General features: G+C 40.4%; 1 protein-coding gene across 3 annotated transcripts; it reads left to right on the forward strand.

Moving 5' to 3' along the window:
• Positions 1 to 2,649: 2,649 nt before the first annotated feature.
• On the forward strand, positions 2,650 to 7,052 carry LOC144705557 (filament-like plant protein). 3 transcript variants are annotated; one of them, XM_078578308.1, is made up of 5 exons: positions 2,650 to 2,909; positions 3,181 to 3,379; positions 4,136 to 4,316; positions 4,422 to 5,596; positions 6,562 to 7,052. In XM_078578308.1, the coding sequence occupies exons 2-5, from the start codon at positions 3,236 to 3,238 to the stop codon at positions 6,880 to 6,882; spliced, it is 1,821 nt and encodes a 606-aa protein (XP_078434434.1). In that variant the 5' UTR covers positions 2,650 to 2,909; positions 3,181 to 3,235; the 3' UTR covers positions 6,883 to 7,052. The 3 variants fall into 3 exon arrangements, with proteins under 3 accessions (XP_078434434.1, XP_078434432.1, XP_078434431.1); XM_078578306.1 differs by having other exon boundaries at positions 2,652 to 2,894; positions 4,133 to 4,316; XM_078578305.1 differs by having other exon boundaries at positions 2,655 to 2,909; positions 4,133 to 4,316.
• Positions 7,053 to 16,128: the final 9,076 nt, after the last annotated feature.

A 16,128-nucleotide genomic window follows, 5' to 3' on the forward strand; every position in this document is an offset into this window, starting at 1 on the left:
TCAGCCAGCCGCAGCTTCTCGAACCATCGGACGGTTTTGCGGGAAGCCCCTCGAGGAGTAAAATATTGACTGGCGCTCGTTGGAAAAGGGTGGGTATAAAGTGAATTAATGGCGGTTTAAGGGTTATTTGATACTAGAGAGAAGATCCGAATCTGGTTGGATCTCTTGAGGATCAGAAATCTCGGCAGCCAATCAGGAGACTCGCTGAGCCAGCTGCTTAACAGTTCGGATATCGGATCCTTGTCGGGTCTCTCGGTTTTGTTAGTGGGCCCGGAATTGGACTATTTGTTCAGGCCCGTTGACTACGTCAGGGAAGTGGACCCCACTCTGCGCTGTGGACGGTTTTTTAAGAGAACTAAATTATTATTTTTTAAGATAAATAAATAATTTTAGTTATGGCGGGGTATATTTGGAAAAAGAGCAGTAGCTGTCTAGCAGACACTTTAACACGGATCTATATGGGGAAGAGAGAGAAAGAAACAAGTCTTAGATTCTAATTCTCTCTCTATTTCTATCTTTTTTTAGCACTCTATCTCTATCTGTCTCTCTCTGATTTCCTTGTTCTCTCTCTTTATCTTCCTCTTTCTCCATCATTCTCTCTCTCTCTCTCTCTCTGTTTTCTCTCTCTCTCTCTCTCTCCCTCTTTCTCTGTCTTTCTCCAGCATTTTATCACACACACTCTCTCTCTCTCTGTTTTCCTCTATCTCTATCTTTCTCCAGCATTCTCTCTCTCTCTCTCTCTCTCTCTCTCTCTCTCTCTCTCTCTCTCTCTCTCTCTCTTTCTCTCTCTCTCTCTCTCTCTCTCTGTTTTCCTCTATCTCTCTCTTTCTCCAGCATTCTCTCTCTCTCTCTCTCTCTCTCTCTCTCTCTCTTCCTCTTTCTCTGTCTTTCTCCAGCATTTTATCACTCTCTCTCTCTCTCTCTCTGTTTTCCTCTTTCTCTATCTTTCTCCAGAATTCTCTCTCTCTCTCTCTATCTCTCTCTTCCTCTTTCTCTATCTTTCTCCTTTTCTCTCTCTCCTCTGTGTTTTCCTCTTTCTCTATCTTTCTCCGGCATTTTCTCTCTCTCTCTCTCTCTCTCTCTGTGTTTTCCTCTTTCTCTTTCTTTCTTCAGCATTCTCTCTCTTTATCTCTCGTTCTCTCTCTCTCTCTGTTTTCCTCTTCCTCTTTCTCCAGCATTTTCTCTCTTTGTCTCTGTTTTCCTCTTTCTCTATCTTTCTCCAGCATTCTCTCTCTCTCTCTCTCTCTCTCTCTCTATATATATATATAGATATCTGTTATCCTCTTTCTCTTATCATTCTCCAGCATTCTCTCTCTCTCTCTCTCTCTCTTAACAGATATTTATATAGCTATTATCTTCTTTCACTTATCTTTCTGCAGCATTTCTCTCTCTCTCTCTCTCTCTCTCTCTCTTTATATATATATATATATCTGTTATCCTCTTTCTTTTCTTTCTCCAGCATGTCTCTATCTCTTTATATATTTATATCTCTGTTTTCCTCTTTCTCTATCTTTCACCAGCATTCTCTCTATTTAACTGTCTCTCTGTTTTCCACTTTTTTATCTCTTCCTCTCTCTTCGGTTTCTTCTTTCTCTCTCTTTGGCTTAATCTTTCTCTAGCAACCTCACTCTATCTCTTTATATCTCTGTTGTCCTTTTTTCCTCTCTCTATCTCTTTTACTTTTTATCCCTTTCTCTAGCATTCTATATATCTCGCTCTATTGTTCTCTAGCATTCTGTTTCCTTTTTTATCTATCCTTTTCTCCACCATTCTCTTTCTCTCTCTCTCTCTATATATATCTATCAATCTATCAATCTATCAATCTATCTATCTATCTGTCTGTCTATCTATCTATCTGTCTATCTATCTGTCTATCTATCCATCTGTCTATCTATCCATCTGTCTATCTATCTATCTGTCTATCTATCTGTCTATCTATCTGTCTATCTATCTATCTATCTGTCTATCTATCTGTCTGTCTATCTGTCTATCAATCTATCTATCTATCCAGCTATCTATCTATCTATCCCTTTCCCTCTATCTTTATCTTGCATTATCTTTCAATCTCTCTCTTTCTCTGTCTGTTTTGTTTTTTCTCTACATCCTTCTTCTATCTATCTATCCCTTTCCCTCTATCTTTATCTTGCATTCTCTATCAATCTCTCTCTTCTCTGTCTGTTTTCCTTCCACTCTCTTTATCTTTTCTCTAGCATTCTCTCTCTATTTCCCTCTCTCTATCTCTCTAGCATTCTCCCTCCCCCTCTCTCTCTAGAATTCTCTCATTCTCTTTATTTTTCTCTAGCATTTTCTCTCTATCCCCTCTCTCTATTTTTCTCTAGCATTATCTCTCTATCCCCTCTCTCTATTTCTCTAGCATTATCTCTCCATCTCCTACGCTCTGTTTTTCTCTTGCATTATCTCTCTATCTCCCTCTCTCTATTTTTCTCTATTATTCTCTCTCTGTCTCCCTCTTTATATCTTTCACTAGCATTCTCTCACTATCTCCCCTCTCTCTTTGAATGCTTTCTTCTCTCTCTATCTTTGTCTAACACTCTCTCTCTCCATCTCTCTATCCTCCGCTTTCTCTCTCTTCTGCTTCCTCTCTCTCTATCTCTTTCTTTCTCTAGCTCTCTCTATATTTCTCTTTCTATCCGTGTTTTACTCTTTTTTATCTTTCCCCAGCATTCACTCTTTCTCTCTCTTATCTTGCTCGTTCTCTCTCTTTCTCTACCATCACAGACTCTCTCCCTCTCTCTCTAGAACGTCCTCTTTCTCTCTCATTATCATCCTCGTTCTGAGTCATTCTCTCTCTTCAATTTCTTGCAATTTGATTGAAGCAGGCGGGAAAGAGAATGGCTAGGTTTTGAAATCACGATCAGTTGTTAAGCTCAGAGGTTGGTGAAACCAAGGCAAGTGTTGAATCCTTGCTTGAATTCAACTCTTAATTTTCAGCAGCGTCATTGCCTTCTTTTCTTTTGCTTTTTAAACTTTCCTCTTTGCTTAGATCGCAATCTTGTTGAAGCAGTTTGCGTTTTTACTTCAGTTCTTCGAGTTTGAACACTTATCGATCCGTTTTTATTTCAATCTTCTCGATGTCAGCTTTCCGAAAGCTCTCGATTTCTGTTTTTTTTGCCTGTTCTTTTGCATGTGCGGATTCCTAATCAAATGCTGCTTGTTCAGTGTTCATCCGTAGGGTGTTAGTTCGTCATGATGTGCTGATAATCGCTGGAGGAAAATGCGGGCTGGATTCGATGAAGGTTCTGATTGTTCCCCAGCGGATGGAGAAGATCGGGAAACGGACTGTTCTAGCCAGTTGCTAATGTCGAGTGTTGCAGAAAAAGCTCCTGAAGTGGCGGAGAGCTCTGCCTCGGATGACAAGGTCTCTTTTCTCTGCTCTGTTCTTGGATCTTGCTCGATTCTTGGATCTGTACGACTGATTTCTTCCATTTTTCTATGCATTTCTAATGTGATTGGTTATTGTCCAAACATCGTTTCTATGGAATCTTTGCATTGTTTGACCTGCAATTTACTTGATGTTGGGCAGAATCAAATGAATGTACCTTCTCATCTTCGGATTTTCCCTCTCGAGTTCATTATCTAACTATAATAGTAGCTTTTTCTGATGATTTTAGTCTTCGATTTTGCGTTGATTTGGCGCACAACGCAAAATCCCTTAAAAATATCATTTCATTTTTTCTCTCTCTATTGCAACGGGCGCTTCTACAATAGGCATGCAGTTATTTGAACCACGTGATAAGTTGAGTGATCGTTTTTAATAGTGGTTATCCCTTAAAAAGCACTCATTCTAATTTACTTCTTGTATAAAAATTGAAGCGATCTAGGGTGATCAATCTTCTTGACTTTGTGACCTGGGGCTGTGTTTCAATCTCCTAAGTGCAAAAGATAAGGGAAGCAAGGTCCTTATTTAAGTTAAATAAAGAACCTTGGTCTAATTCCAGGACAGAGAGTTGACATGGCCTAATGTAAAGATTGGGGGAGAAGAGTGAAATCCCATCTGGGATATTCTGAAGATGTAACAGAGGCAACAACCTGATGGTTCAACTAGAGGGCGTAGCGTAAAGATAACAATATATTTTGCAAGATTATGATTTTGTGAGTCTTTCTCTTTCAGCAGACCGCAAAGGATTTTCCTGTTGATCCGAAATCTCCTACAGCTTTGTCTCATGATGGAAGTTTTTCGGATGAAGACCCCATAAAGATTTTGACAGAAAAGCTTTCCACTGTGCTCCGCGATGTCCGATGCAAAGAGGATCTCGCTAAACAGCACGCCAAAGTTGCTGAAGAGGCAGTCTCTGGTCAGATGATTGGATACTCGTGTTTTATTCCCCATTTATTTAATCTGCTTATAGAGTCTTTAAAAGTATTATCTCCTTATGTTGTTCTTCTGCATGAAAAAATAGGGTGGGAGAAGGCTGAAAAAGAAGTTGCAACTTTGAAGCTACAGCTTGAGCTTGCTCTGCAGAATACCTCTGCACTAGGGGAAAAAGTTACCCATCTTGATTCGGCACTCAAGGAATGTGTGCGAGAGCTGCGTCAGTCGAGAGAAGAACACACACAGAAAAGCAGCTGCTGGGAATTAGAAAAGAATGGTCTAAAAGCCCAAATTTCGGAGCTCGAAGCCCTAATAGAAACTGAAAAAGAGGCGTCTACATCAGTGGGGAATGGAATCCAGATGAAGCTTGAAGCCATGGAGAAAGAAAACGAATATCTTAAGTCTGAGCTGCTTGCCCAATCAGAGGAGCTTAACATACGGACTCTAGAGAGAGAATTGAGCACACAAGCGGCAGAGATAGCCAGCAAACAGCATCTAGAGAGCATTAAGAAGGTGACAAAGCTTGAATCAGAGTGTCTCCGGTTGCGCGCAAGGGCCTGCAAGAAGTCTTCCAATGATCATAAGCTAATCACTGCCCCTGTTAGCGTGAACTCACAAGCTGATAGTCTATCGGACAATGGAGATCGGTTTATTGGATTGGATCCTGAGCCAAGCTGTTCCGACTCGTGGGCATCAGCTTTAATTGTGGAGCTTGACCAGTTCAAAGGAGCTGGGTTAAACCCGTCCGGGCCATCCCCGGAGATTGATCTCATGGATGACTTTGTTCAGATGGAAAAGTTTGCTGCATTGACCGAGACTGCCTTTGATGGCCCGCCTTCAGAAACCTCGATGAATGCTGCCGGACTCGAAGAGAAGATTCGACTGCTGGAAGTTGAGAAAGCTGACATGGAAAGGTTGTTGTCTGAAACCCAGGAACGCCTTGAGAAGGCAAACAACCTGCTGGATGATTATCAGAAGGAATTGCAAAGGACCGAGGATTCCTGCCGAACAGCGCAGATGTCGTTGGAATCTTCTGAAAGAGTTAGAAAAGTTTTGGAGTCTCAGCTTGAGGCAGCTGTTTCTGAAGTGGATGGTCTGAGGGAGAAGATTGAGGAATTACAGAGAAAGAATGAGGAAGATATGATCTTGTCCAATGAGTTGGCATTGAAATGTCGGGGTCTTGAAGATGAGTTGTTGAGAAGAAATCAAGAGGCTGAACTTGCCAGAGCCTCGGTCTTGAATGGCGAGCTGAAGTTAAAACAGGTAAATTCCTGTTTACTTTTACTATTTTTCAATTATTTGGGCCTCCATTTGTTTCCAATGTTTTTTATAAAATTGAAAGCTCCGGTGAAATTTTTTCTAACATAAATTTTAAAGGTAGACTTAAGGTTCTAAGGTTTAGGGCTCGTGCAAAAGTTCTTAATATGATCAGAACTTGACAAAGTTTGGTCATCTGGAGCAGGAGCTTGGTGTGGCTTCTAGATATTTGACTGTTATGAAATAAATTGTCTTGAAAATATTTATCTGTTTACTGCTTCCTTGTATTGTTTCTCTACTGATTCAAACCTCCATTAATTTCTAACAATTTTTTTGAAATTGAATATTTGAATGAATACATAGAAATTTACTTTTCAAAGGGTGAGTTTAGGTTTAAGGTTCAGGATTTAGGGATTCGTCAAAATAAGTTCTTAATATGATTCTTCCAAGAAAAAGATTCTTAGTATGAGCGAAATTGTCCTTGTTTTGATCATCTAGAGAAGGCGCTTGTTGTGGCTGCAAGCTATTTGGCTGTTATAAAAGAAGTCATCCGGGAAATTATTTCTCTTTTTACTGTTTTCTTGTATTACTTTTCTACTGACTGAGACTTCTATATTTCATCTAATTTTTTGTGAAATCCGATGCCCTGGTAGCATATTTCTAAACAAAAAATTTTCAGTGTGTTGAATTCAGGCTTTCAATTTTTGGGTTTGGGGATTTGTGCGCAAGTTCTTAATAGGATAAAACTTGAACAAAGTTTGGTCATCTGGAGTAGGAACTTGGTGTGGCATCCTGTCATTGAACTAAAAAAATTATCAAGAAGTTGAGTTTAGGGTATCGTGCATCGGTTCCTAGAACAGTCAAGATATTACCAAAGTAGGGGAGCAAGATATTTATAAGTTGTGAAATAATGTTAGATAAAATATAACGCGAAAGCGAATTCTTTCTACTACAAATTCTTTCTACTTCAGGACAAGGAGCTCGCTGTCGCGGCCGGGAAACTCGCCGAATGTCAGAAGACAATTGCCTCCCTGGGTCAACAACTGAGATCACTAGCAAATCTCGAGAATATAACAATGGAAGAAGAGGGAGGTGGGCTTAATGGGCTGTCTTCTCTTCCACAGCAACTGGGATTTAAGTTACATTCGAACGAGTCCGTGGAAAGCCCAAAAAGCCCAGATTTTTTAAATGGAAGAGAGGATTTACAGTCTCCATCATCCTCATCTTCATCTGTTTCTGGGCCTTGGAGATCTGTGCCTGAGCAAGGTCATCATCCACATCTGCACATCTGAACATGCATCTGTTGGGATAATTTAGAGAGAGAGATATAGTTTTAGAGTGAGATATAGAGAGAGGTTTACTTGGTTGTCAGATGGTCAGTGGCATTAAAAATTGGTGTTGAGGATGTTTTTTTTTTGTTCCTCTTTCAACCTGTGTTAGGAATCTGACAGGCAGTTTGACATGGGCAAGACATTTTTATGAAGAAAATCTAATCAGGGTTTGATTCCAGAAAAATCTCATAGCTGGTGGCTAATTCTAGTGTTCATCTCCTAAATTTGTTTACTAATTGTAGTAGGAATTGGAACATGAATAATTTATTAATTAATATATTTTGGTCTTGATTCCAAAGGTGCACTTGTGTCAGCTTGCCATGATGAAAAAATGTGTTACAATCAACATCCATTCAGAAATAACAATAAAAATGGACCTTGAACTGGCAGAAGAAATGTCTATCCAGTTTGATTTCTTAGAAAGATAACTCACATCATCCAGAAGATTCAAAGGTTCTCAAAAGTTGATTATGTTCAAAAAATAAGTCAACATTGAGGATCCATTGGTCATGGTGCATCTTCTGTGACGATGTTATGAAAAGATAAAGGAGAAAGAAATGAAAAGATCTGAGCAGGCAAGTGAATGCAACTTGAACAAAATAACTACTCATTTACATTACTACTATACACTAGTATCATATGTTATTAAGTTGGTCCAAGAATATGTAAAATTCTGTCTTCAACACTCTACAACCTGGTGATTTTATGTCTTTTATATACAATCTGATTGACTGAAATGATAAGATCATTTTAGCTAATTGCTAATGTTCTAACATAAGAGTGATTCTTAAATCAGTCTTATGCTTATTTAGATATAATCAACAGACTAAAACCATGGCCGACCCAACCAAATTAAACATAATATATTATCCAAGGAGACTAGCTGAAAAATAAATATCCTAAAAAAACCTGAGACATGGTATTACATATTCCATTTAATTAAAGTGTTACATAAAAAAAAATCACAGTTATATTCTTCCTTTAATGAGTAGGTATTAGCTTTGGATTTATCACAGCACAAGAGTAATTGATAATTAAATTTATAATTTATAGAAATTATATTAGTTTTGGTGTAATATTTTCTAGAAACTTTAGTTTTGATAGTTTGCTCACTTTTATCAGTATAAATGATTTCATCATTTTTGTATATGATTCTACCATTATATATTTATTATCTTTCATGAAAGTGTGCAATTGTTATCATCTATTTATGTTAGTTTTATGAATGGGTATTCTTCCAAATGAAATGTAGTCTGTCATGAGGCCATGATGTACTTCTATCCCCGTCCTGCCACAATGTATTTCTGACTTCGGAGGGTAGGTCTATAAAGTGGCAGAATCGACGAAAGCAGTATTCCAATAGGATAAATTAAAGATAAAGATAAAATCTTCCCCACTTTCCCTGACACTTCATTTAAATTGTCAATGAAAATTTTAATTATAGTGATTCAGAGAAGTCTTGAGGTGATCACAATGATTAAGAGCTTATCAAGATGTTATACCCAATATGTCTGGGTGCAACATGTTATGACTTGGGTGTTCCTGATATCTGCTTAGGCAAAAAAATAATGAATATAACCTTTTGGGAGGATCTTGATGAAGTTTTGAATCCTAAAAGTTGTTTCTTTGCCTATGTTTGCTCGGGAGGGGGGGCAGGTGTAGGTGTTGTGGTTTTGGCGAGGTTCCTTTCATCAAAGGGCACATGGTATACATGGTGAAAGGTCTAGAAAGTGGGAATATTTTGGCATTAATTTGGCCATCTTTCACACGCCACCTACATTTGGTGGTGACACTGTCCCCCGAGTTGCATTGCAATGATGGAGAATGATTTGGAATTGTGTCACTCATTAACTTAAAATGTAGGACCATTGTGTCAATACAGCCTTATGGAGTTTGTATTTATCCATTCGTAGGAAAGCTTAGTCCTGCCACATGCTTTGTCTAATGGGTGATATCACTTTATTGGATGTTGAGAAAAGGAGTCAACGAGGGATATCATAAATGGAATCTTAAATTATTATAGCAACAGAGCTCAATCGAGTATGTGCATAATGCAATGGAAGTTTTTTGTGTGCATATTAGGACACCATCACGATATGGTTCCATTATAGTTCTAAGCTACATATTTGATGATACAAATACTTTTTAAGAATGACATTTGTGTGATTTTTCTAAAATTCACTATGCAGATAACTAAGAACACCGAAGTAGAGCTTAATATCAGTTTTTGGAAAATAGGTTATCTATAACACTTGAACAAATAAGCTTCAACACTAATAATAATTGATCATCCTCTATTTAAAGATGGAATATGTTTGAAAAAAATAAGATTCAATACAATCAGAAACTTTGAATGACCAAAATAGTATAATAAATTTTGGAGGCATTGGACGATTCTAGGAATTTTGTATTAAATATTTTAAGATAATAATAATGCTTCTATGAGGTCTTTCTGTATGGCTGAATCTATTCGGCATGTGACTATACATATGTCTGAAAAAATAATTATAGATTGAAGGGCCCATAATTATAAATATAAATGAAGAATTGATTGACCTTTAACTGATCTTTCGACATCCTTTTGGAGGGGAAATACAATTCCTTGATTTTATTCAATGAATATTATATCAATGTCCTCCAACAAAATCATACATTTCTTGAATTAATATGGGACGGATTAGGTCAAACCCTATCTGTCTTTCCCGTTCTCTCTCTCTCTCTCTCATGCTCTCGCTCTCCCGTTATCTCTCTCTCCCGTTCTCTCTCTCTCACATACACACACACACTTGCTTCTCTCTCTCTCACTTTGTTTCTATATTTCTCTCGCATGCTCTCCCTCTCTCTGGCATGCTCTCGCTCTCCTGTTCTCTCTCTCACTCTCTCTCTCCTGTTCTCTCTCTCACTCTCTCTCCTGTTCTCTCTCTCTCGCATGCTCCCTCTCTCTCCTATTCTCTCTCTCTCTCTCTCTCTCTCTCGTTGTCTCTACCTAGGGAAGAAAACGGTCTGGTCTCAGTCCAGTTTTACCGAAAACCTAAACCTAGACCTGAAGTTTGGTCTGATCTCGGTCTTGGTCTGGGCTCGGTCCAGTCAGTTCTTTGGTCGGTCATGCTTACTAGTCAATGTTAAGTTTAGTTGGTCATCTCACTTCATCTAACGTCACCTCTTGTGCTGAAGCAGTGTTGAATAATGAGAGAGTGAGAGGGGGATAGCGAAAGAGTGTGAGAATGAGAGAGGGAGAGAGTGACACTGAGATAGTGTAAAGGCAGAGAGAATACCATATAGAGAGAGATAGAGAGAGAGATAAAGAGAGAGAGATAGATAGATAGAGAGAGAGTGGTGGTGACGACGTCAACGCATCGACACCGGACGTGCCACCACCTTCATCTGAAGTCAACGCCACTACTAAGGACATGCCGCCATCGTCACCAGACCAAGTCAACATGCCAGCATCAGACACGCCTCCACGCCCCTTCACGCGTCCTGACACGTCGCCAAAGACAGATCAAGAACTGCCCCTTGACGTGACACTAAACCACGTTGCTCGTCTTTATTTTTATTTTCATCAATTGTATTTTCTCTTTCCTCCAAGGCCTATAAGTATAGGTCAATGTCCCGAGAAACAGTTAGGCAAGTTTATTTCAAGAATTGAGTTGTTTTCTCTTCTTGGAGTACTTGCCCCAACTCCCCAACTCCTTCTACGGATCGCCAACGTCAATGCCACCACCGCCACCATTGCCACCATCGCTGCCACGCTTCCTCCACCACCATCTCTTCCACTCGCCCCTCTCTCCCTTTCCTTCTTCCTCATCCTCCCTCTCTCTCTTTCTCCTCGCCTCGCCAGTTAGAGATCTGACCTAGATCTCCCGCCAGCACCAGCGGCTGCTTGAACCCACCGGCACCAGCGCCCGCCTGAACCCATCGGCACCGCGCATGCCAGCGCCCACCAGCGCCAGCGCCCGCCAGCGCCCACCAGCGCCAGCGCCCGCTAGCGCCCACCAGTGCTAGTGCACACCACCGCCCGCAGGCTCCGCGCATGTCAGCGCTCGTCGGCGCTAGCGCACGCCAGCGCCAGCCAGCGCCAGCCAGCGCCCGCGCACACCAGCGCCACTGACGCCAGCGCACACTAGCGCCGGCCAACGCCCGCGCACAACAATGCCACTGACACCAGCGCACACCAGCGTCCGCAGGCGCCGCGCATGCCAGCGCTCGTCGGCGCCAGCGCACGCCAGCGCACACCAGCGCTGTCGATGTCAGTGCACACCAGCGCAGCCGACATCAGCGCACACCAGCGTCGCCGACGCCAGCGCACACCAGCGCCCGTAGGCGCCGTGCACGCCAGCGCTCGCCCGTGCTAGCGAACGCTAGCGCCCGCCGGCACCGCGCACACCAGCGCCAGCCGGTGCTCGCGCACACCAAACCGTTTGCACCAGCGCACGCCAACCATCTGCGTTCGCCACTCGCCCCACGTCCTTGCCAGGGCCGAACAACGCCTGGAACATCCAGTCATTTCATCCAGTGGGCCACGCAATGCCCAGAACGCTGAGCCGTAATACAACCAGAATTTCCCACAGCCTCTTCACGCAGTCCGATGCCGAGGTACACCTGAACCCTTTGGTGTCGTGTGTTCTCTGTCCAATATTCCTCGAGGATTCGTCTACCGCCGTCGGATTTGCTTTGAATTCCTTGGAATTCTCAACGATTAGTGGATTAGGTTTCTCGTGAGTTTTCCCGCGAACGAGAATTCGAAGTATTGGATTTGGTGCTTAAGCATCGTCACGGTGGTTGAAGACAGTACTACCGCCCTCGACGAGGAAAGGGGCTGCACCACCATTATTTCATCGGATTTAAGTTTTCAAAATCGATCGTGTGGATTTGTGGTTTGTTTTATCCCTCCTACCCTCAACCATTTCCTGCACCTGTATCCCTGTCATCCACCCCGTCTCCTTTAGTCATCTGCATCCATTCATCTAGTTGTCCTACATCAGAGAAAGAGAGAGAGAGAGAGAGAGAGAGAGAGAGAGAGAGAGAGAGAGAGAGAGAGAGAGAGAGAGAGAGAGAGAGAGAGAGAGAGAGAGAGAGAGAGAGAGAACGAGATTGAGAGAGATAGAGGGAAACAAAATGAGTGGAAGAGAATGAGAACGGGAGCAAACGAGAGAGATAGTAAGACAGTAAGAGAGAGGGAGAGAGAGAAAGAGAGGGAGTGGGGGGGAGAGAGAGAGGAAGAGTGGGTGAAAGAGTGAGAAAGAGAGGAAGGAGAGCGGGAGAGAGGGCGAGGAGAAAGAGAGGGAGAGAATAAGATAGGGAGACGGATAGAGGGAAAGAAAACGAGAGGGAGAGAGTGAGAACGGGCCAGAGGGCGAAAGGGCGGGAGGGAGAGCGAACAAGAGGGAGAGAAAGAGAGGGAGAGAGAACGAGTGGGAGAGAGGGAGAGACAACGAGAGCACGAGAGAGAGAGGGATAGAGGGAGAGAGAACGCACAGGCAAGCGGGAAAGAGAATGACAGAGAGAGAGAATGAGCGGGAGACAGGGAGAGAGGATGAAAGAGAGAGAGGGAGAGAGAACAGAGGGAGAGGAAGCAGGTGAGAGAGAGAGTAACGGTCTTCAGTCCGGTTCGGTCCGGCCTGACCGAACTTTGGTCAGACCGTGTCCTTCCCTATCTCTCTCTCACTCTCGCACGCTCTCTCTCTCTGAAAAGGATCGATCCTCGCTTTGGAAGAGGGATTGAGAAGAGAAAGAGTGAGAGAAAGATAGAGAGATAGAGAAGAACAAGAAGTGAGGAAGAGAGGAGAAGAGCAACACAGTCGAGATTCGAATCTCTTCTTTATTCCCGTGATGATCTGTGAAAATGGTTGGTTCTCTTTATACAGGGTATGTTTAGGCTAAATATAGTAATGATTTAAAAATATCGTAACTGTTATTTTAGTTATAACGGCTACAGATTGAACGGTTTCCGGTCGTTCTGTTTAAATCGTAGCTTTTATAACTGGTATAACAGCTACGGATCGAACGGTTCAGACCGTTCGATCTATTTAAAACATAGCCGTTATATTTCATACAACGGCTATCTATGTTCAACCTATCTATGTTTGATCCTTTCTATGTTTGACCCTAAACTATGTTTAATCCTAATCTATATTTAAACTTATATGTTTCCTATTCCTTCTAATCTCTTAACGAGTATAAAATAAATTCATCATTACTAAACTAATCTTGATTAGGTGTCTTCACTCTGTCCTGTTCTCTCTCTCTCTCGCGTGCTCTCTCTCTCCCGTTCTCTCTCTCTATCTCTCTCTCGCACGCTCTCTCTCTCTCATTCTCTCTCTCTCTCTCTCTCTCTCTCTCTCTTGTACACACTCTCTCTCTCTCTCACACACACACTCTCTCTCTCGCATACTCTTTCTCTCCCTCGCCCTCTCTCTCTCTCTCTCTTGCACACTCTCTTCTCTCTCTCCCATTCTCTCTCGCGCACACGCTTGCTCTCCCTCTCGTGTTCTATCTCTGTCCCACTCTTTGAGTCCTTTCTTGCTCTCAATCTTGAGAATGATTAGTTTATCCTTGTTTCTTTCTCTCCTCCAACTCGGTCAAGTTTAGTTCATTGTATTTCGAGCTATGTTAGGTTTCTGAACTCTACACTCTGTCAAGTTTTCTCCATTTCTTTTAGTCTTCTTCTCTTTCTATTTTATCCTTCGTTTCATCATCCGTTCTTCTTTTACTTTCTTTTTCTCCCTTTTTAATTAATCTTTTCTTCTTATTTATTCTTCTTTCTTCTTCTTCCCATCTTCTTTTATTCTTATTTTATTCTTCTTTCTTCTTCTTCCCATCTTCTTTTATTCTTATTTTATTCTTCTTCCTTCTTCTTTCCATCTTATTTTCCTCTTATTTTATTATTATTATTATTATTCTCCTTTCTAGTCTTCTTTTACTTTTTCTTCTTCGTTACCTTTTTCCTACTATTTTCCTTCTTCCTCTTTCACCTGATTTTCTTATTTATCGTTATGTTTCTTTACCTTCTTCCTTTTCATCTTCCTTTCTTCTTCTTTAATTCCTCTTTTATTGTTCAATTATTCTTTTTTCAATCTTATTTTCTTTTTATTTTTTTATTTTCTTCTTTTCATTTTTCAAGATGGGCTTCATAGGTGACTTTGCACCAAATTTTCCATTTGATGAGAAGTCCATACCATTTTTTTATATTGACTTTTTTTTCTTTGACTTTGACTAGTCAACATGACTGGACCAGGATCGGACCCGGACCGGACAAGACCGGACCGGAACCGGACCAACCCTTACGTAAGGTTTAGGTCCTTGCTATAAGTACGGACCGGACCGGGACCGTCAAACCCTATTAGTAGGTGGTAACATTAAACTAGTACTACTAGTAGTATGCTGTTAAGCTTGATTTTATCATTAATATTCAGCTATGCCCCCATATTATCCATCATTTATGGTTAAATAGAAAATTCGTGAACTATTTGCCAAGTTCTAATTTTCTGCCTTCATTGATTTATGAGACTAATGCCACTTGAGTCCTTTGATTCAAGCAGATAATTTCTCCCATTTTTTGGAGTTTATTTTGCAAACAAGAATAATGAGAATTTAATAAGAAATGGTATCATTTGGGAGAAAAGGATAAGTCAACCCACAACCTGGAACAGAGGGAGAAGCCCAGATCACAACCTTGACGGATTGAGGAGGCCAAGAGCGTTAAACTAAGAATTTGGGTCCATTAAAATTTCAAGAAAATTTGTGGTATAGTGTTAGTTTATGGTGGCTAGGTTACATCTTTAAAGAGAGGGTGGGGTGTAATTATGTGATCTTTAACATGTTTAATGTAGTAGTTTTGAAGGAGATCAAAACAGTTTTTTTGTTACAGGTTGGGGGATAATCCCTTAATTTTGTCACATGGATTCTTAAAAATCCAAACCCAAGTTTTATGAACCCCAAGAAAAAAATAAATTGATGAAAGGGAATACAAAGGATACCAAAAGTAAAGAAAATTTGGAGGAAGAAATCACAAACTCGGCCCTAGTAGCCGTTGTTGGATGTGCGACTCTTACACCTCCTCGTTTAACCACACATATCCTCTTTCTTTGGCCCACTTATCATAGTCTAGAAGGTGTCCAAAACCCTCTAAAGTTTATTGATGATCCAAGTGATGACATATTGGAATGAATCCCACAAAAATATATCAACTATTTTAATCATGAAACACAAGTATATCAAAGATAATATGTATTGAAGATAATTAAATTATGCATTCTAGACCTTGCCTTTCACTTAAATTTATTGAATTTTCCTCTGAGTCAACTCTTCATATTATCCATGTCCTCAAGGTCTTACCTTATTCTTTTGATTTTATCAATTTGATCTTTATCCTCTCTTCAAACGGCTTTGAGTTTGTTTTAAAGAAATCTAATATAGAGCCCAATAAGTATCACCTAATATAGAGCCCACTAACATTCACTTTAGAATGACCCCTTAAAAAAACATTGAATGAAGAAAAAAATCTAGAGTCTTAGTGGGGATTCATTTTACAATAGTCACACTAAGAATTCGTTATACTAAAGATCACTTATAGGATTCCCGCTAAGAATATATATTTGTTTCTCTTCATTCAATAGCCTATCTCTCACTCTATTTAATCCAATATTTCCATGATCAATATCAGATAACCTTGTCCATACTTCCTATTCAATCCACATTCCTTACTCTCTCTAATTTAATCATTTAACCCTCTCACTCTTTAATCTTTGACTTATTACTCTCTCCCTAACCTCTTTAATCCTTTGTTCAATCCTTATAAATAAAATTTATTTTTCTTTCAAAACACTCTTGAAAATATCTCTCCTTTCGCAGCATACAGTCTCACCAAAAGCAACATTTAGGAAGAATGACACAAATGGGTATCAAAAAGTGAAGATAAGAGAGGGGAGGGTGATGGAATATTTGTGGCCAACAAGCAAATAACACATTACATATCTCATTCCATGTACATTAATAAAATATATTCATTATAGTGCACATGTGATGCTTATAATTACGTCCATGAATTCATGATCGGTCTTAGTGAATTATGATGAGATCAAAATATGGAGATCCCAAATATTTAAGCATGTAGTCTAAATATTCATATTCAAAGGACAATCGAGAAAGACACCAATCAATAAGATTAATTAGTCCCACTCATATGTTGAGTATGGCTTGTATTGT

This window comes from Wolffia australiana, chromosome 7 (assembly GCF_029677425.1).
Source record: "Wolffia australiana isolate 7733 chromosome 7, ASM2967742v1".
Taxonomy (NCBI): Eukaryota; Viridiplantae; Streptophyta; class Magnoliopsida; order Alismatales; family Araceae; genus Wolffia; species Wolffia australiana.